The sequence below is a fragment of the Taurulus bubalis genome, assembly GCF_910589615.1.
Source record: "Taurulus bubalis genome assembly, chromosome: 15".
In the NCBI taxonomy this organism is placed as follows: Eukaryota; Metazoa; Chordata; class Actinopteri; order Perciformes; family Cottidae; genus Taurulus; species Taurulus bubalis.
Window position 1 is genome coordinate 11,568,221 of NC_136603.1, and position 21,665 is coordinate 11,589,885.

The 21,665-nt window shown below is 38.9% G+C and overlaps 1 protein-coding gene across 1 annotated transcript; it reads left to right on the forward strand.

Annotated features, from left to right (window-relative positions):
- Positions 1–251: 251 nt before the first annotated feature.
- kcnj3a (potassium inwardly rectifying channel subfamily J member 3a) lies at positions 252–19,259 on the forward strand (the record flags this gene model as incomplete). Its single annotated transcript, XM_079230849.1, has 3 exons — positions 252–929; positions 1,792–2,008; positions 18,664–19,259. 3 exons carry the CDS (start codon positions 252–254, stop codon positions 19,257–19,259), a joined length of 1,491 nt encoding a protein of 496 aa, XP_079086975.1.
- Between the last annotated feature and the right edge of the window lie 2,406 nt (positions 19,260–21,665).

A 21,665-nucleotide genomic window follows, 5' to 3' on the forward strand; every position in this document is an offset into this window, starting at 1 on the left:
CTTCTGTCTCCGGGGTTTGTAAACTACTCGTCCGTTATTGAAATTTCATGGCTGTAGAGTGTCAACAATAGTGTGTGGCGAAAGCGGACTGGGCAAGACTAACTGGCGGCGAAGACACTAGACTTTTATCGCCTTATTTCCAAAGAGGAGACATTGCGCACGGGCATTAACGACTGCAGCAACTACAATCAGACTTTCTTTTTTTATATAACTGAATCCTTTGTTATTTATTTCGCTGCTGTCATCGTAGTATGTCTGCACTTCGAAAGAAATTTGGGGACGATTATCAGGTAGTGACCACCTCATCTAGCGGGTCTGGATTCAACCAGCCTCCCCCCGAGAAAAAGAAGAAGAGGCAGCGGTTCGTGGACAAGAACGGGCGATGTAACGTCCAGCATGGGAACCTGGGTGGTGAAACCAGTAGATACCTCTCAGACTTATTCACAACACTAGTAGATTTGAAATGGCGCTGGAATCTATTTATTTTCATCCTCACCTACACAGTCGCGTGGCTTTTCATGGCCTCGATGTGGTGGTGCATCGCGTACATCAGAGGAGACCTCAACAGAGCCCACAATGACAAGTACACTCCATGTGTGGCCAATGTCTATAACTTTCCTTCAGCCTTTCTCTTCTTCATAGAGACCGAGGCCACGATAGGATATGGTTACAGATACATCACAGACAAATGCCCCGAGGGCATCATTCTCTTTCTTTTCCAGTCGATCCTCGGATCAATTGTCGATGCCTTTTTGATCGGCTGCATGTTTATCAAGATGTCTCAGCCCAAGAAAAGGGCCGAGACGTTGATGTTCAGTGAACACGCGGTGATTTCTATGCGAGATGGAAGACTAACTCTCATGTTCAGGGTCGGGAACCTGCGTAACAGCCATATGGTCTCTGCACAGATCCGCTGCAAATTGCTGAAAGTAAGTGATGCTACTTTTAGTCGGGATGCATCGACTGTTTTAGATCTATTCCCTTTGTTTATCATGTCTCAGTCCACGCTTTTATTTTAAGAAACTGATGCTGAAAGGCCTACACACTGACATTCAAGCCCACTCTTAACATTACGACATGACTGCAATGTTGCAAACAAATACAAATAGACCATAAGTCAGAAAGACATATTTTTCTAAACTGATGGGGGAAATCCATCAAGTTTGCCTACAGGCCTTTCTGTCCATCAGACCTCGGGAAGAACACAATGTTCATGTGCTCACTGTTTATTGTGTTAATACTTGTATAAATGTGCTGATGTTCCATATTAGGAGAACACCATCTATGGATTGCCATGCTGTCCACCTCCTGGCTTCACAAAAGTCCTAAACGTAGACAAACTTTGAAATGTTCTACAATGCAAATATCCACCGATTTTTATGTAATATTTAGGAATAGAGGAATAATATAGGAAATGAAATACAGGCTCCTATAAAGTGTTAAGGTAAGTATAAACTCAGTTTTCCCCAATGAACACTTCATCCATCTTTCTGAATTATTAACAGTTTTATAATTCATAATGTCCATGTGCTGACACAGCAGGTATATCTATAAGAGAGACGAATCCAGAGAAAACAAGATATTTTAACCAGTGGATTTGATGTTATGTCCCAGTGGTACATCAGATCACATCCTAATTTGGATTTTCTTGACAATGTCAATTAAGAAAATTATAGCAATCCATGTGAAAAGCTCCAATAAAGGCTCTGATGTGCTGTAGATAAGTCGGTCTTTCCCTTCCTTCCCCCACTCAACATCTCTGTCTCTGTCTTTTCCTGTACGCTTCCTTAGTCTCGCCAGACGCCTGAGGGTGAGTTTCTTCCGCTGGATCAGTTGGAGCTGGACGTGGGTTTCAGTACCGGGGCAGACCAGCTCTTCCTCGTCTCACCACTCACGATCTGCCATGTGATTGACACCAAAAGCCCCTTTTACGACCTCTCCCAGAGGTCTATGCAAACAGAGCAGTTTGAAATTGTGGTGATACTGGAAGGAATAGTAGAGACTACAGGTGAGTGAAAGCAAACGTGCATTGTATGGGCCTCCTGTTAAATATGAGAGCTTGTTTTGCTGCATGTTGTGGCTGCGGGCTAAATGTACAGCAGCTGAAGATGTTGTCTTCACAATGTTTTGAGGTGCTGAAATATCGATTCCTGCAACAAATCTCGTGGATAATCATAGGTGTTAATACTTCCAAATGGACACACTATTGACGCCTTTATTGCATTTTATTGATTTTTGCTTCTGTGGCACACATACAGAGACACAAGTGATAGCAGCGGTGAACATTCTACATTGTAGATGATTCATTTTATGTTGCAGGCATTAAGTGAACCAGTTTTTAATCCATGCAGTAAAACACCTTCTGGGTTTTGGGAGAAGTAGAGCTAAGATTTAAGCCACATGAGAGCTGTGGAACCATTTCAAACTCCAGCAGGGTCAATGTTAGGCTATATACATTTTCTTTTTCTCATCTGAAACAAATTCCATTCCTCCGCCTTTGTGGCCGTACAGCATTTACCTCGTGGCTGCTTTTCTCTGAGGGGATAATAATTTGCTTTCTAAGGCCCCTGTGGAATTAGGGAATTCCATTTCTACAAGATGAGTAATGCCCCGAGTAAAATTCTCCACTGTGGTCATTTTGAATCCAACCGTTTATTTGACACAGCTGATATAGTGTGGGGAGAGCTCCTTTAGGATTATTGAATGAACGGAGGAACAGTTGTAATTGTTTGGTTCAGAGAAAACAGCATGTGGAGATATGACAGGGAGACTGACAGCACACAGCAATTAGCAAAGATCTTCACTTCCTAATAGATGGTTTTAATCATTTAGTGCTGTTCCATTAAGTCATTCTGCAGTTGAGACGTATCTCAACTGCATTCTTGAGATTCTTTAGTCTATGACTGAAGCATTTATGTCAATTTGATGAGATTTGACATGTTCTTAAGTATGCTTATATATGTTAATGTCAAACAATATGGAGTATGAGTGCAGTCAGAGTTTAGTGCTGCACTTTGTTTAAACAGCTGGAGTATCTTTCTTTCTTTCTTTCTTTCTCAGTTGATTATCTATTTATCAAATTAATTACCAGTAAACATGTAGTTTCAAAGTATTTTTTTTACGAGAGTAATTGTAAAATTGCTGTTGTGTACAAGTTACTTTGGTTTTAAGGTATGGGCATATTCATTGTGGCAATGTGACTAAATTATCATTGATATATTAGAAAGTATTTTTAGCGTGGCAATGACTGTCACAGAAGCACGTGTCCTCGTCCATTTATAATAGTCACAAGAGTTTTGATTAAACCGGTTGTTTTGGGAATGTTATGCTCACATTTGTACGTCATAGATATTTCTGCATGGAGAAGCAGTTGTGGTTATGTGAAGTCGGTGGAAAAAGGCTGATGTAAAAACAATCTATGGTTAAAAATTGATGTACAGTGAAAGTCTAAATCCTCAGATGCTTTCATTCCTGGCCAATGTAACTCTGTTTCCATGGCAACCTCTCCTTGAGTATTCAGGGTTGCAGCACTGCACCTAAACTTAGTTTTTTTTTATTTATTCCTATGGTATAGGAATCATAACACAATTTCAGTAATACAACAGGCAAACATGTGATGCTGAACGTTAAATTAAATTGCTTTGTTGACAACGTGGAGTGGTAGTAAGGAGGATCTCTTCTGAAATGTGAAAAGCACACGGAGGCGTTACTGTACCAAGAAGTGCCAGAACAGGTGTTACAGCAGAGAAAGAATAAGATGAAATATTTATGAGGCTTGGTGTTTACTAGTGAAGAAGCTGCCCAACTCCCCAGATCTAGGTTGTGGTTATTGTTGTTTTGTTATGTGTGGAAAACCGTTGTCTGGAACACAAGTTAAAGTACTTTCCACGACATATTAAAACTACACAATCACTCTCTCTGTGTCCTTTCTACTAGACAAGAACACACAGCAGTGGACCCTTTTTGACACAATAACCTTTTGTTCTGCATTCATTATATATCATATTTTGGATTGACTGAAGTTCTCTTTATGCACAAGAAAACAGAAAACAGTATTATCTTAGAACAGCACATGTGTATAATTATTCCATTTAGCTGTAACCTCTACATTGTATAAAAAAAGCTAGAGCTATTTCTTATTCCTTTTGAAGAGGAGCCAATGTGTTTTTGATCACCACCTGAGTAATATGCACCATCCAAATGAGACAAGTACGATGTCTGGAAGCTGCAGCTTTGCTTCTGACGTAATGCCAGTTGTGGCTTTGTGGTATTGAGTTTGGTTTTCTTACGCAAGATGTTGTGCTGCTGTGGAGGAATTGGCTTTGCGTTACGTTGCAATTAATGTACTGTACTACACTGCACTGCACTGTGCAGTCCTGCAAAACACAATAGCTGCAAGAAAGAAAAGCACAAATAAGAAGCCAGTAGTAACACGTTTTGGTTGAGTTAACAGCACTAGAGATACTGTCTGACACAATAACAATCAATAAGAGCAACACAAATCGCATCACTCCCCAACAAGTATGGAGTTACGACAGTGTCATTGTCTACAGAGCAAATATGCACGTAAGGCTCTGTGTGTGAGCATGTTATCCCCCTGTTACTCTGTTGATGTGAGTCTCAGCACAATAACACCAAGCTGAGTTACTCCTGCATTATTTGTGCATTGCAGGCATGGCATGTGTTCGGATAACGAAAGAGGAATTGAACACGGCCAGAGTGAATAACAAGTAATGATTGCAGCCCAGTGAACATTGATGATCAATACAATTTGTAAAAGAAATTCAAATTTTGTGACAAAAATAAATGCCTACTAGATCTTTATAGCGTTTATGCATTCTCACAGAGTCCGCAGTGCAGTAACATCTGCTCACTTGTAGTATGTCTGCTGAACAAACTCAATATTCTATCTTTCAATTATTATATGATATGTATTATTGTGTGCACAAGACATTCTGTTAATATGCTGCTTATTTGAAACAGCGACCAAACTATGCTTTTTATCAACATATTTAACAATTCGAAAGTTGCAAATGTTCACTTTGAGCGTGTCAGATGAAATCAACAATCTGGTCTCTTGTCAAAGTCTTGCACATTGTATGTTCATTGTACAATCCACCCTTACCAGCCCAGTAATAGGATTCCCATACATTGAGCACTGATACCATAGAAAAAACACGTTGCCAACTCTATTAATTAAGTAGAGGTACTACGTAACAGAGCAACAAAACACTATGGAACTCTGTAACTTTTATTGGCTTTTATTTCAAAGACCATTTCTTCTTGTCATAAAAAGGATAGAAAAGAGAAGTAAAAGAAAAGCACAGGTGTTACATGTCAGTGTCAGTATCCCATCCGTCTCAGCTGCTCGATTCATTCTGCACATGTTGGCCTAAGTATGACGTAAACCGGTACTTAGAATGAGGCCAGAGAGGAGCGACTCGGCAGTGCTCGCTTTTGTTGGTCTGAATGACGTAGTTTGGGTGTTTTTTTTCTTCTTCTCACAATTACTGTATGTTTTTTCAAACTACTTCGGATCATTTTTGGGGGCAAGAAATAAACGTTGTAGATTTTTAATATTTGCAGCTCTACGAAAATGATTATGATGGCCAATTGTAAAATGTTCTCAATGTTATCGGAGTTGAGAAAGCTCCACAAATGAGTTTCAGGGAGCGCTTGTCTGCGGGGGTTGATTGCTAGCCAGCGATATAGTCAGGCCCACAGACCCTGCTGTGTGCTTCTATAGCGGAGGAGCAGAGCATAGTGGGGCTTGCTGAAGGCTGTGTAGGGGCCGTGAGACAGAGGCAGGCGACTAAGAGTTTTATATAGAATTTATATATCAATGATATACTTTTTCTTAAAGCTGACAATATTCAAACTCTGCAGTTTATTTCCTGTCTCAATGTGTTGGAACACCCAGAAAAGTATGCTGGATTGAATACTGCAAAAAGCAACCGGATGCACATTCTGGAGTTTTTGTCATACAGCATTTGATGCATTTTTCTAGGAAGTTTCCAGGAAATCTGAAAAAGCTAATTTATTGTGTTTACTTAGCTAGTGGCATTAATTCTCCAGCCTGTTTCCAACAGACCATTGCAGAAGGAGAGGATGACGTAATTAAAAGAACATTCCCATACAACAGTTCCATAGACTCATGTCACCTCAATCAATCCGAAGCTTCAGTGAACATTTAAGTTACATGCTTCATGTACTGTGCGTTATGATTTATTTATGCCAAGTCTGTTTTCCATTATATTTTATAGCAACACTTTTTTATTGATACTCCAACTTTTCCCCGTCAGTCAAAAATAAAAAAAATGTTTTGCAATATTTAGAATTGGGGGGACTCTTGTTTATGTACAAATTCAAAATGTGCATAAAAGTAGTATGGAAATGCGCTTAATGTCACAGTGAGCCAGCATTCACAATACCAGGAGCAGCTAAAAGGAATCCAATTATAATATATTTAATTATTTCTATCTACCAAAGGACCTCTTCTGAATATATGTTGAAAAATATTTGTATATTGCAAATTTGTATATAGTAACATATTGATAGATTTGCACGGTCTCTTCCAATGTACCACAACAGAGTTTGACCTGACTTTGACTCATCAGATGATTCAGAACTACTACATTCCATCTTGAAATACATCAGAAGTTTAGATAAGTGTCCCATTTACACCAGTAATGCTGTTCAACACTGCAGAGGCTTAAACACCAAGCCAGAGGCAATCTGTTCATTAGTGGAGCTGTTTCTTGGGAACCCAAAATAAACTGTAGCTGCCAGCAACAGACGTTTAGGTTCCTCCATCCATGAAACTAATCAGTGTAATGATTTTCAGTGTCTGATTTGTACATGATGCAGTTACACCACAGCACTCCTATCTGAATGCTGCAGATCCCGTATGATGAAGATCTAATCTAACGTGTATTATATAATTTAAGACCAGGACGTTTTCAGCTTAAAGAAATAATAAGCAACAAACATAAATAAGCTGATGATTTATTTAGTGAGGAACTCATTCAACAGAAAGAGGTTTGTCAGCCCTGACATTTTGTATAGTGTTTGGGGTTTCACATGGTCGCAAATCTTCACCAGCTCAAAGTGTTTTTAAATTTATTTATCAGCCACGAATAGCAATAATTCAGAGATAAACTGAATCATCAACACAAAACCATTTTCTTTTCAAAGAGATGTGACTTTCATGCAAATGTGTGCTGTGTGATCATCACAGTTGCCGTGAAATGCATAACACGCTGCAAAAAAGTCATATTTAGATGTGTTTATTTTAGCAAAGTTGACATGTTTTTTTTAAGAAGTTAACTTTATGATACAACCATGCTGTCTTGTTGTTTTTTTTTTAAATGTTTTCATTTTTTTGGTCAGAGAATCTTCAGTTCAACTTTATTTCACTCTTTTGGTGACAGCACATTCGTACCGCAGGCAAACACTCGCTGCTTACTGAACTAACTAATAATCCCATGTTTCTAAATGATTTTCCGCTGAATGTGTGATGTACACAAAACCCAGCGTCCCACTTCATCTCTTGATTAGGTTATGAGGCAAATGATGGAAAAAAGATGGAAAAGTCTCTTCTCCTCGATAAAGTCTTGTGTTGATTTTGATTATTTTGAAAGATGTCAGCCCACTCTTTTTCATACTGCTACAAGGCAGTGTTATGGAATAAAAAATAGAATATCTCAGCTATCTGCTCATTTTAAAATGAGTGTGGGTGGCAGGGGGTTAGTTGCATATAGACTGGATCCACTGGTAATGTTTATTCATGTGTGCATAAATGCAGTATTGACTGGAGAGATCAGCTTTGAATAATGAATTGCTTACCTGTATGCTTAGTATTTGACATTGTGCCACTCTTTCTTTTAAATGAAGTCTGTGTTTAGACCTGTGTCATATTCAAGTTTTAAGGGAAATATCTGAAAATATTATAATTTAAATTGATGTGCATTGATGGATCCAGAATAATATACGATCAAATAGATTCATTGTTTATTTAAAACAATGCATTAAAGAGACTCTTGCCACTCTGTTCAGGTCAATAAAAAAGTAATTACCTGACTAACAATAATGTTGTTATATGACAATCATCATAGCTTCAATTAAGTAACTGTTGTGCAACAAATATACATACATTGTATATTTAGAAATTAAATTAAGTATAATAATTCCCCCGTCCAGCCAGTCAGCATAATTCATTTGAAATGTCTATTGCAACTGATTAGCGGAGCAGTCATGGCCCGATCTGTGTTTTATCAGCAGCAGCAGTAATTGAATTGAAAATGGAGAACGTTCTATTGTGCCGGAGGCCTAATAGTTTCAATCATATGAGTAAGAGGTCCTCGTCCCGGAGGTCTGGGGTCGCCTGACGTCAGAGCTTTAGTAAACAGTGGCGCAAGTGAACCCCGGATATGAGCCAGGACTGTGCTGTCCTCTGGAGAGACTGACCATAATTCATTCTGAGTCATTACACCGTGAGTGTGTCCTCCCTTCATGGTGCAGCTGTCCCTGTTGTCAAAGAGTTAAAGTGGGTTCATTGGGGAAGCTGAGGCTGCAGATCAGGTGAGAGCAGGGGTTTCTAATTAAAACTATTGTGCTCAGGGTGAGAACTCTGGAGAGAAGTGTCTGTCCCAGCTGAGCTCCACCTGTAGCCGTAAGCCCCGTGTTGGATACCTTACAGCTCACTTGTTAAAATGTATTTCATGCGTTTATTTCATTTGACTTCATCAACGGCACTGAACATTTTTCAGCTACCTGCCTTGAATATTTCAGCATGACAAATATGGATAATGTTAGCAGTATTGCAAAGAGGCTTAAATACACACAAGTATGGACCTAAATAGAATGATATACTAATACACTTTCCTGGTAATCTTTCTGGTAAAGCACATGATGTGTGAATTGCAAGACTTTTAATTGCAATGGAGTATTTACATTATGGTACTTTTACTTGAGTAAAGAATCTTCCTTGTCAGGATTGTATTTTTTTTTTTTTTTTACATTTAAATGATTTCAGAGGCTTGCTTTAAGTAATACTTTGTACATTATATCATTATGGAATGGGTATACAATTATGAAGGTGTATATATTCAAATGAAATATATTCCAATAGTCCTAAAAATATTAGTATGACATTTTATGAGTCTCCATTATGGTGTACTGGATTATAGTAGAGTGTATAATGCATATCTATATTGTAGTTGTATTTACAACATAAGTTCATTACAACAATGAGATAAAATACACCCTCAAAATGACCATAGAGACGAGTCAACACCTCACAAAGTCTTACAAATGAACTGAACTTTAGCTCCACAAAAGATTTGTTGCAAGACTGTTGGATTTGATTACATTATAAAAGTGTTCATGCTATTTTGTCCACCTCCTAGATATTGGCATCTGCTGATAAACTCACTACACTCTGCACAAGAGCCGCCCTGTTTGCTGGAGCTTGCATGCTGCTTTGAATAAGGCTGAAATTAGCTTTACTAATTTTAGACAAACAAACGGGTATTCTAGGAACGCATCTGTGAGATTTCCCTCTTATGTCTACTGTACATACAATAATTGCTCTGGGGATGAACTCCACATAATGGGCATTGCAGTGAACCGGCTATGACATCCTGGATTCATTATCCCTTTTAGATGAACTGTGCTGGCTTCCCTAGGGGCAGCAAGGTAATTGTGTCTTTAGGGATTTGTCAAGTCCGTGCTGGATGGCAATAAATCACCAGCAGAAGAGGTGTGGTGGCAGACCTGGGATGAACTGTTGTGACCAAGTCACCTGAAATGCATTCACCAATAATGCCTCAGCCTTCTTGTCACGCTGAGACGAGTTAGAAATAATTGACTTGGTCCTGGTTGTCTTCATCGTAGAAGACGTGCGCCGCATGCTGTTTTTAGTAATTAAGAACACAAACTGTTAGACTTCGATATTAACCTCTGTCTAGATGGAGGATGGACACTCGGGGCAAAGGGTTACATGGCCATAATTGAGATAAAATTGTAGCTCCACTTGCCTAAGAGGCCATGAGGAAGGTCGGGATGCACTTGCAGTGTCGGTCACTGGCGGCATTGATTGGTTGGGCTGCGACCGTCTCTTAAGTGCAGGTGAATCAATCCTGCGGCCTAAACACAGAGCCACATGAACATGCTGTTCTTAAGACCTGTCTTCTAACAACCCTCCTCTGGGACTCTACTCTCTGTCTGTTTTTGTCACTCAGACGTGCTCGAATTTACTGGAAAAATCTGCTCTCACACTTAAGTGACGGACTTGATAGAACAAGAGGGATGTTTCTTACCAGCGAGTTACTCCTCATTAGCAGCACCTACGTCTGAGATCTCTTCAGGCTTAGAAGTCCCTCTTTTGTGTCTCACTTTCAGCTATAACTCCCCTTCATGACTTAAGTAGGTTTAATACTTGAGATCAATATGAGATTAGGGCTCTCACTCACTCGGTCTGTTTTATGGAGAGAAAAGGATTTTTTGATTTCTGCATTCAATACGAAATGAGGAGAAAGTAATTCATAGCTCCATTTGGTGTGTGTGCCATGGGAGTTTTCCTATATGACCAATAGTGGTCGTTTGGCCTCAAGGAAATCCATCAATTGCTGTTATGCTCAACTGGTTCCCTTTACAGCAGTATTGAGATTGCCTTCACTTGGTAATATGTGCTCTCCTGGCTGAGTTAATGGCCTACTGCCATATGTTCCTATGGCCTGCCTGACATCCCACCTTGTGTGGAGATGGTTGGCAGCCCCTGTTCCGAATCCCTTCCCTTTTCAACAGCCTCCACACTCAAACAATTGCCTCAGCATCCAGACTCTCCCCTCCCCCACAGCAGTGCGCTTCCCCTGCCTTTTCCCTCCATCAGCTTCCTCCTTGCTCTCATTGCTCAGCCGGTGCTGTATGTGGAATCAACATCAGAGCTGCAAACAAGTCGAAGCCGCCTTCACAAATGGATCTCATTGGAAAACAGTATTTAACCGAGGGAGGGGACTTATTTCCATCTTTGAAAAAGTAAAACTGTGAAAAACAGGTCACTGAATGCTTGTGGATTTCTCTACACTTTACCACTTGATGGTGGTCACCATAGAAACAGATTATCAGACAGGACTTGTGGCCACAGTAGCAGTATCTGTATGACAATTTGATTGTTTTTACCCTATTATATGTCGGTATTGTTTTGTCCATTACTCTGTCCTAACATTGAACAGAGTAACGAGTCAGTTGTAAAAAGCCAAACTACTCAGAACCACATTATTCAGACCTGTGAATTGGATGTTCCTCTCTTCGTAAGCTTCCCCCCCCCAGCATCCTTATATTCTCCTCTCCTTCAGCTTTACAGTACCCCAGTCGGCGCAGCAGCTTAGAATGTTGTTACACCGATCCGAGAACAAGACAAAGGGGAATTCCTGTTTTGCGATGTGAAAAAAAGGATAATTGTCTCAAATTAATTGCTGCTCCTCACAATCCAGCAATGCAACAAAGACATTTTGTGGACATCCTTGGCCGCAGCGAGTGCCCGACATTGAGAGCAGGATGAATCTTGGATGGTGTTGCGTGGCGGTGCTCTGTATGTGCAGCATCCAGATTCACATGTTTTTGCATGCATTCTCATACACAACACTTGAGCTGTTGTGTGATAGACTGTCAGGGGACTTTGCTGACAGCACTGCAATGTTGCGTGTCTGTGCTTGCGCGCACGTGCGCGTGTGTGTGTGTCCATTTGGGTGACTTCGTGAAAGAATAAGAGGCAGACAGAAAGAGAGACAGACGGAGGATATTTGTGATTATTTTACAAAATACAAGGTTGCGAAATACTCTTTGATGTCCACCTTCCCCTTTCAGTGATTCACATTTTAAGAGTTCATCTCGAGAAGTCATTTGACTTAACCTTAACTTTTCCCGTCAATTTTGAGTATCACTTGCTTGGTTCCTTCAGTAGTTGAATCATATCACCATCCGCCAAGACACATTCCTTGTATGTGAAAACATACGTGGCAATAAATGGTTCTGATTCTGATATAATAGCACCAATTTAAGAAAATCTAGCTTGAGACTCCGCCTAGATGGTGTGACAGAGCAGCAATAAATAGATCTCTGCTCTCGGGCCTGGCCCTCGACTTCTCTCTGTCCTCACTGTGTCAAGTGCAGATCTGCAGCTGAGAATTTGATTGAGCCAGGCACCAAACGGATATGATCCTTCTACAACTGGATGAGCTCCTTTTGAGGAGAGTCAGTGAATACTACCTCGGCTAGTTTTTCTTTTCTTTTTTATAGCTATACTATCAAGAAACACTGGCAGCAGGCTGCCTCAGAGTTTACAGTGCTTTTCTTTTCCAACACCCAACGAACCCATTTTATCTCCGCTGCCACTCTGCTGACTGCACGGCTGCATCACTTTGTTGGACCTGAGAAGCAAACAGCTCTGTGTTATCAAAGGAAAGTGCATTTATGTAGAGTCTCAAGCTGAGATGGCTTTTGGGCTTCTAAATTTCAAAGTTTATTCTTGACACTTTCTGCCTCTTTGCCTTTTTTTCAGTCCATAATTGAATCAGATAAAAGTCTGTGAAATATTGCCTAACACTGTACAGTGCAGATAGAGCACCTGTAATCTCCAGACAGACATCCCATCTCAGTGCTGTGTCGTCATTCCCAAGGTCCACTTCATTCACTAAAGAAAAACAACAATATTTGATTTTCATGATTATGCCTGGAGATTTCATTTAAAAACATGATTGATGCAGAGATGGCAGAACACGTTTCTTATGCTTTTCTATCCTCTCTGAAGTTACCTTCAATGAGATGCTTTTTTTTTACATCTGTCTTGAATTTGTGGATTCAGCAGAGGATTATTCTAATGCCCCTCATGCTGTCACATAGTTATTGCACACAGTATGAAAGCAGTAAACTGCCTGGTGAACTTCAGCGATGAGGGACTTTTGATGGGATTTTACACTTGTGTAGGATTAAGATTTGCATTGGCCAGTCAATCCGTTCAGCCGAACCTTTATTCTGAAGGTATACTTTCATGAAAAAAATAGATGGAGATGTCATGGAGCAGCTCTAGATATGTAACATTATTAGTAATTATTATTAGTTTTGCAATATTCATTTTCAGTATTTATTCTGTAGTTTTTGTGTTGCCGTTGCATATCCTTTCTACTTTAATAACAAGTTTGTTGATCTACAAGATGTTTTGTATGGTTTTCCTTTTTGCTTCTTGGGCTTTATGAAAACAACACATCATTAGATAATATATTGAACAAGTTATTTGTTCATAATTTGATTGTAATTCTTATTTTCCCTTTCAGGTTTTATTAATTTGTAATAGATGTAAAAACTAATTATAAATGATCAGGTGAGATGAGAAACACTAATCCATCTGAAAGTTGGAAAAGCCCCAAATTGGAGAGACATTATTTTTTTACTTAACAGCAACAATACGAGTTCATTCTGAACAGTAAAATGTAAAATGAAAAACTGCAGTAATGTGACAGGTTGACGAATACAGATGTTGCAGCAATCAATTTCATAAATGGTTTAATATTTAAGTACATTTTACTCTCATACTTGTTTCTGTTACTTACGGCGGTATTGATTTATGACACAACATTGACATATCTAAATCATACACAGTTGTTATAGCAAATATGTTAGCAAAAAGGTGGCTAAGTATCTCGTGCAGGCATAGAGCAACATTAGCAATCTATCATAGTTGTGTTTCTGGCCACCTGGGGAATGGAAGTCCACTATTTACTTCATTTTAACGTTGTTAAGGTCAAAAGGTCTCCAGCAAGTCTTGAGTAGACAGAACACACACACATATATATATATATATATATATATATATATATATATATATATATATGGCTCTTTAGCTGCTAAATGCTCCTGTGTTCCCCAGCTAGTTTATAACCGTGTCTGTTTGGTGCAGGTAGTGTACAGTACAGTGGGTTTGTCAGAGTTGTTTCACTCCTGCTGCTGCTGGAAATGACTGATGCGAAAGATGAGAGTGAATCATAACAGTTAAGTTACTGATACATTCAAAAGAAATGTTCTGCAGAGCTACAGGGAACTGCAAAGACAGCCTTTTTCTGTGGTTGGTTACAACAAGTGACCCTTTCACATTACACATTTTAATGTATAATTATTGATTAGTGCAGCTTTAAGTCATTTTTGAATGCAGTATTTTCATTATTTGCAAAAGGATTTATTGTAACACACAACACTGTGTTTATTTGACCATGAAACATACATTGTAACATGCGTGATATAGCAAAACAGAACTAGAACATTACTCAAGGTGGTATTGTTACGTCCATTGTTTTATTATGAAGGGCCACTCCATCGATTTGGGATTTATTTGTATTGGTTTATACTCATAGTCATAGAGGGAAACAGATCACCATATAATATATATATATATATACATATATATATATATATATATATGTATATATATATATATATATATATATATATATATATATATATATATATATATATATATATATATATATATATATATATATATATATATATATATACATATACACAACATAGGGTTAGGGTTATAAAATATCATCAGAAATAAAAAATAAAAAATCCAACTACAAAAATCCTTTAAATAGTTTTTTCTCCAACATGCAATACCCAAAGGTATAACTTACTATAGTATAATAAAAAAAGAGAAGCAGTACATCCAGTTAAAAATGGCATTTGTTTTGCATTTTGGTTACAAAATCATAGATGATCTCATTTTATCTTTGTGATTTTTAACCTTTCATATAAACTAAGGGCTTAAAGCCAATACAGCCATTGGATTAGAATCAGGTAATTGTCTCAAAAGACGATGGAAAACAGTAAGACGAAAAAAGCATCTTGTTTTTCATGTTTATAAAAAGTTAATGTGAGTAATGATGTAATTTCAGGCCAGTATATTAATGTTATAATTTGCTATTATAGTGGATATAGCCAGGTGTGACGGTCGATTGGTTAAAGACGGAGACATTGTTACCGCAGCGCTCCTTTTGAGAGGCAAACGCATTACAAAAAATCCCAAAAAAAGAGACATATCCAGGTGTACCTACGGAGTATAAAAAGCATGTCCAGAAAATAACGGAAGCTGTGTGTGCTTGTTTTGATTTAACTTTCTTGACATACTGTATGTTAACTGATGATGCCAACACCTCTAACTGGCTGTGAAAACACTGCACACCACACATCTGGGGTGTTTCTACCTCACTGGTGTAACGCCCTTCAGTTGCATGTTTCCAGCCGCAAACAGCAGCAGAGATCGGACACTAATGTTGTTTCTCCAAGTCAGTGTGTGATTTACCTCTTGTGTGTCATAAAAGGTCACGTTTCAGAGACAGTAAAAACATTTTTGGCCCGACTCTGGAGCCACAGGAATGATTTAATGGAAAAATCCATTTTGAGTTGAGTTTGGATGTCGTGATCTGAGAGAGAGACTTTTGTTTTGTGTTGTCACTGTTACTTTTGACCAAACTCAGCAGTGAAGAGGTTTATGGCTGTCACATGCACACATTCCTACAGTTTTGTTTCCATAGAAACACTGAGTGCTGGGCAGGCGTGTGTTTTTGAGTTACATAAGCTTTGCCAGTAATACAAAACACACACCGATATGGTATTCTCATTTGACTGGATTCTTTTAGGAATTACATTCAGCGAGTGGAGAAGATATATTAATCTGGTTTTAATGTTTTTTTGCTATTTTTAGCTGCTACACTGTTCTCTGTTTGATCGCAAGGTCTCTGACTAACATGTTTCTCCACGTAATGAGAACATTTCTATCACGTTGCTAACTGTCATTGGCTGAGTGGAAGTTGAGGAACACAGTTCACTATTGTTGCTGTGTGTTATACTGCGTGCCATATAGATGTAGGTTTTTGCAGAGCCGCTGGTTTTCATCAACAAAATTGTACATATGTGATGCAACCATGTCTATGATTATGCAACGGATCAGGCATCAGCTCATGGATTATGTATAGGAAGTAAATGCACATTAACGGCCATGATTTAGTCTAGTGCCATTGTTAGTTTTTGAAGATTTTGTATAGTTAGTTAGACCATCCCCAGCAGTGAGATTTCTTCCTCTTTTTGTGTTGGGTTGGGTGGCTCTGGAAGGGGAAACAGGTTGATGAGGGATCGAGCCCCCGGCCAGCAGGGTTCATGTCTTTCTAAAGACTGAGGTCTTACAGTAACTCCTACACCATCTGCAGGAACAATAGAGCATTATTAATGCATGTAAGATGAAGCTATTTGGGTCTTGCGAATTACTGTAGGAACCTTTTGCCTCAGGCACAATTTCACTTCACGTGTTCCAACCTTTTTCCTGATCATGCACCAGCAAAGTAGCTATTGACGTCCTAGCCCTGTGTTTACTGTATGGATGCCCAGTCAACATTGCAGCATCGACTGCGCTATGCAATAAAGTAAGTCTGGCTGACTTCTGGTGGTGGTTAAGCAGCTGTTTTAAAATCAAAACACAGAGCACTTTACACCAGAATCACTAAGTGCAACCTGTTAATGATCAAATGGTGACTTTGTTTTGGCTGGAGGCAGTTTAAAAGGCTCACAATGCAATAACATTTCCATTCACACTTAAGTCTCAATCGCTTTGGCCCTAAAGTTCTCATTAGCTTTGCTCGCTTTATTCACTGCAACACACTTCCATATGCCCAAAGGCTCCGGGACTGCAAAGCAATAGTGCAGAAGTAATCTTGTGAATACCCAGAACGCACTTGATGTGCAGTCTCTTGCACATCTGCGATTGTGTACCGAGCTGTTATCAGCGAATTATTTTATGACCTTGGGAATAGGGTGGAATCACAGATGCCTCTAGTTTCGATGATGACATCCTCACAATCAGCAGCGGTGTCTCACTGTGAGCGATCGCTTCATCCTAGTTTTGACCCAACTGTCGCTGCCAGAACAATATTAAGCTGGTAATTAAAACATTTGATAATAAGCTACTGCCGTCACTGATTTCCTAATGGATTTCAACAAGTCTTAACAAGAGTGCCCCCAGCCATTTCGCTATGCTAAAATAAGGGCTTTTGGGACAGATAAAACCAATTTAGTGTTTTGTTTAAGATGTGAACCGAATTAGAGATTTGCCATGCTCACTTTCAGTAAGAAATTAAAGTTGTGTTTTCATCAGAATATTAACTATGCCAAGATGGATGGAGCTTTGCTGTGAGCAATGTAGTATGGTGTAATGCACATGCAATAGCAGCTACACAATAGTGGTGATGAGTTATCACTAATAAGAATCCAATAACTTTTTTTGTCGATCATTTCTTTAAAGCTCAGGATTTGCCTTGATTTGTTTCCGAAGATGTGAGGTGGGTTTTTAAAAGAAGGGATTTAATTCGGAGTCTCCTTTGAGGGATCATTCTCTTCTTCCTTTATCTTGTGCCGAATTTGCAGAGCACACTTAACGGGTAGGCACACAAACCCAGAAAATGGAAAATAGGATACCTCATTTTAATTTGTAGTTAGCAAAAACAGAATTGAATGCTTTTAACTAAATTTTCAGACTCACTTGGGCTTTTGTCCTGCTTAACAATGGCATGTAACGGATACTTCATGTAGCTTTTTTGTGTTTTAGATTTAATTGTGTTTCCTTTCTTGTGTCAGAAAGCTCAAATGAAAATGTAGTGTGAGCTCGACCTCCTGAAGCCTTTGCCTGCAGCCAGCAGGGAGCCTGCAACTCTTGTGGGTTCCAGCAATTTGATTATCTTACCCTTCATCTTTTGTGGCTGTACCAGCCATGCTGAAGGTGTGGACTGAACTGTTAAGTAGCACGAAAGGTGATGTGGAGAAGACCTTTGTTCTGAACAGTTCTGTAGTTTGTGGGTCGGTCAGTTAAAGATATCGCCGGGCGGATACCGACTGAAATAGTTGGATCGGGTATCGGTGCTGAAGGGACCGATATATTCAATTGAATTACATTTTGATATACGTTATGTTAGAGCTGCAATAATTAGTCCACATTGACCCATTTGTTGCTTCATTAAATATGTTTACACTATAAATATAATTCCTGTTAATTCTGAAGATTTCTTTATAAAATTGCTAATATGTGATATTTTAGTAAGAAAGTAAAAATGCACTAATGAATGAGCTCAGCGAAACAAAACAGAAAAAAACTAAATACAAACTAAATATATATTCTTTGATATTCATATTAAAAAAATGCATTGACAGTTCCTTATTAACATGAATTTCAGAATTACATTTTTTATAAAATGAATAAATAGCCATTCTTATAAAACATATTCAAATAACTTGTAATTATCTTTCAATTTAGGCAGGAAATGAGTAATACACATCACATTTGGAAAAAAGAAATATCAATCAAGCTGTATTTAGGCAGCTGGTTTAGTAATACGTTAAGTACTTTGTGATGTGAAATGGCAAGAATCCTGGTAAATAGTGTTTTGTTCATTATTATGGAACGATGCCAATCATATAATTAAATCAGGGCTTTGTTGTTGAGTCATGAAACACTTCATCTTCAGTCCTTACAGGGTCCGTGCCAAGAAATAAATCTGACAATTTATCCGTTCAATGGTCGGTCTTTTTACATGTGTTTTTCTTCTTCTTTTTTTTTAGGGATGACCTGCCAAGCGAGGACGTCTTACACCGAGGATGAGGTTCTGTGGGGACACCGCTTCTTCCCGGTTATCTCCTTGGAGGAAGGCTTCTTCAAGGTGGACTACTCTCAGTTCCACGCTACATTCGAGGTGCCCACCACTCCATACAGCGTGAAGGAGCAGGAAGAGGCTCTGCTCCTCTCCTCGCCCCTCATGGCTCCTTCCCTGTGCAACAGTGGGGAGAAGAACAGCTCTCTGGACTGCCTGGAGACCCTGGAGGACAATGACAGCACCAACAAGCTGTCCGCCAAGCTCCAGAAGATCACAGGGCGGGAAAACCTGCCCAAGAAGCTACTAAGGATGAGCTCCACCACCTCAGAGATGACTTACAGCTTTGGAGACCTGCCCATGAAGCTGCAGCGAATCAGCTCTGTTCCAGGCGTCTCTGACGATAAGCTGATGGGTAAGGTCTCCAAGATCAACACGGAGCACATGAGTAAGTCCGTGGCGGACTTACCTCCCAAACTGCAGCGACTGGCTGGTGGAGGAGGAGGCAGGATGGACGGACACCTGCCGCCCAAACTCAGAAAGATGAATTCAGATCGCTTTACATAGAGCAGGCAACATATTTTAACTTATGCCATCCACCTTTGTTTCCCTCCCTGAAGTCCTTGTACTATCCCTAATTTATTAATGGACAATATTCTTATATGAAGAGAAATGTAAAAATGTGCACATATACCTTATATAAAGTAGGGTGATGGAATTGAGCACATGTGTCCCGGGATGTGTGTACATGCTATGAAAGACCTCTGATATTTTTTTTAGGATGATGTACAATTAGCACAATCTGGCATGTAGGAAACAGCGCATGTAGAGCAGAATCTCAATAATTTTTGGCATGACATTTATTGATATATTATTTTACAAAAACAATTTCATCTGTGATTTTACAGATGGTGAAAAATTGCACAAAGCCATATCATTTACAAGGTACATTACATGGTTCTAATTTGTGGTGACGAACAGCACATACATTTGTTTTGAGTTGATTGCTTTTGTTGTTTAATGTAAAATTGTGGCAATGTTACGTTGATTGCATGCTCCTCTTATTGACTTAGCTATACAAAGGTAATAGACAAAGATGTTTAGCCTATATATTACCTTGTTTCCATTTTCATGTTTGTTCACAGCTGGATTTTTGGTATTTCATATATAGACTATTTTACCATGTGCGATTTTATGACTTTATGAGTTGATCAACTACAGAATATGTTGCTAGATGATGCATTTTGCATTTGAAAATGTATTATTGGCATCATATGACCTGTTTGAAGTGGGCACACTCCCACACAATTTTCACTTGCTTATTAAAGTAACACTTAAGTTGAAAGAGTCAATACTTTTACTTGATAAGCACAAAACCATCATTATATAATACCCTGTGATATTAGAAAGTATTTATGGGTATTCTTCTCATAAATCAACTGCTTAGGACAGTAGTTATGTACTGTGCAATTTCATTGTTCCATCATATAACAAAATCAATTTAAATATATGGTAGGGCTGTGTGGTCATTCATACAAGACACTCAATTAGAAGTTCAACTTAGGTGTTACTTGTTAGATTTAGAGGTGGGCCCGTGAGGAAATCATAACCTTTGTCTTAAGGGCCCATAATCTGCCTCCTTTGTGATGAAAGCAATAATATTATAATGACTATAATCTTGATATAGCCACAGGGTCTACCACAGCCCCATATTCATTCTGTTTACTGAATCCATGCCATGAAATCTGGTTTTCTCTAAATGCGTCACAGACATTGTATGATACCCAACCTCTTCAGGAATAAAGATCTAACCTAACTGTTTAGCATCTTGCTACTTTGACTAGATGTAAAGCATGCTCTTCCCATTCGAAAACATCAAATGTATTACTTATTAAAGAGGGTGGTCAAAATGATGAAAGACCAACAACATGCTTACCTCACTGTAAAGAGCCGGCACTATGGTATAATTTGCCAAAACCTAGGCATATTAAGATCAGTGTGCACGAAACAATTTTGACTTACGTGCTTTCTTGCCCAGAATTAGATAATATATGTAGCTACAGTCTGCAGGTTAGCTTTACCTAGCTAGCTACCTACCTCAGCTAGCGTGGCTCTGTCCAAAGGTGAAACAAGTCTAGCAGACTTTTTAACACGTTATGTCTTGTTTGTTTAAGATGTCTTTTTACTCAATTTGTTTAATCCATTTATTTTAATCTGCACAAAAACTAAAGTGTTTAAACGACACATAACCCCTTTTTAGATGTGCCTTGCTAATCAGTGAGCTTTAGAGATGCTGATAGGGAGATCTTTCTAACCTTTGGACGGAGTCCAGCTAGCTGTTTCCCCCTGTGTTTAGTGGTTATGCTGAGCTTATCTGAACGGCTGCTGTAGCTTCAGCTTTATTGTACAGATATGAGAGCGTTATCAACCTCCTTCTAATTTAAAAATGCATCCAATTATTTCTTGGAAAGCAACAAGGCAACAATCCACACCATAATTTCAATAGCATCTGCTATTTTTTAAGGTAATCATTTATTTGTAAATGTCTCCGAGTACATGTGCATGTACTATATGCATTCAGTAAGATGAGACAAAAAAGCCCCAGTAAAAATGAAATTGTTGAATGAGGACTTTCTATGCCGACTGATACTGAACATGTGCTCAAGTAGATAACTGGACCAAAACCCTGTCAAAATCTCAGGACCAGAGATGCAGGCGATTGTATCTTTTTAGAATCAGTGGTCTGCAGACCTTTTTTCAAAAACACAAAAGATACAACATTCACAATGGATTGCTCTCACTATTTTTGTATGTTTACCTTGCCTTATTGACAACACATGCAGGACAGCAAATTGATGTGATCTATTTCTAAATCTAGACCAAAACTGTGCCAGATACAGGATTCCACATCGAAACAGAGCGTCACTGCGAGAAGCCTTTTATTATTGTGCTCTCGTTGTTTTGATCCCTGCT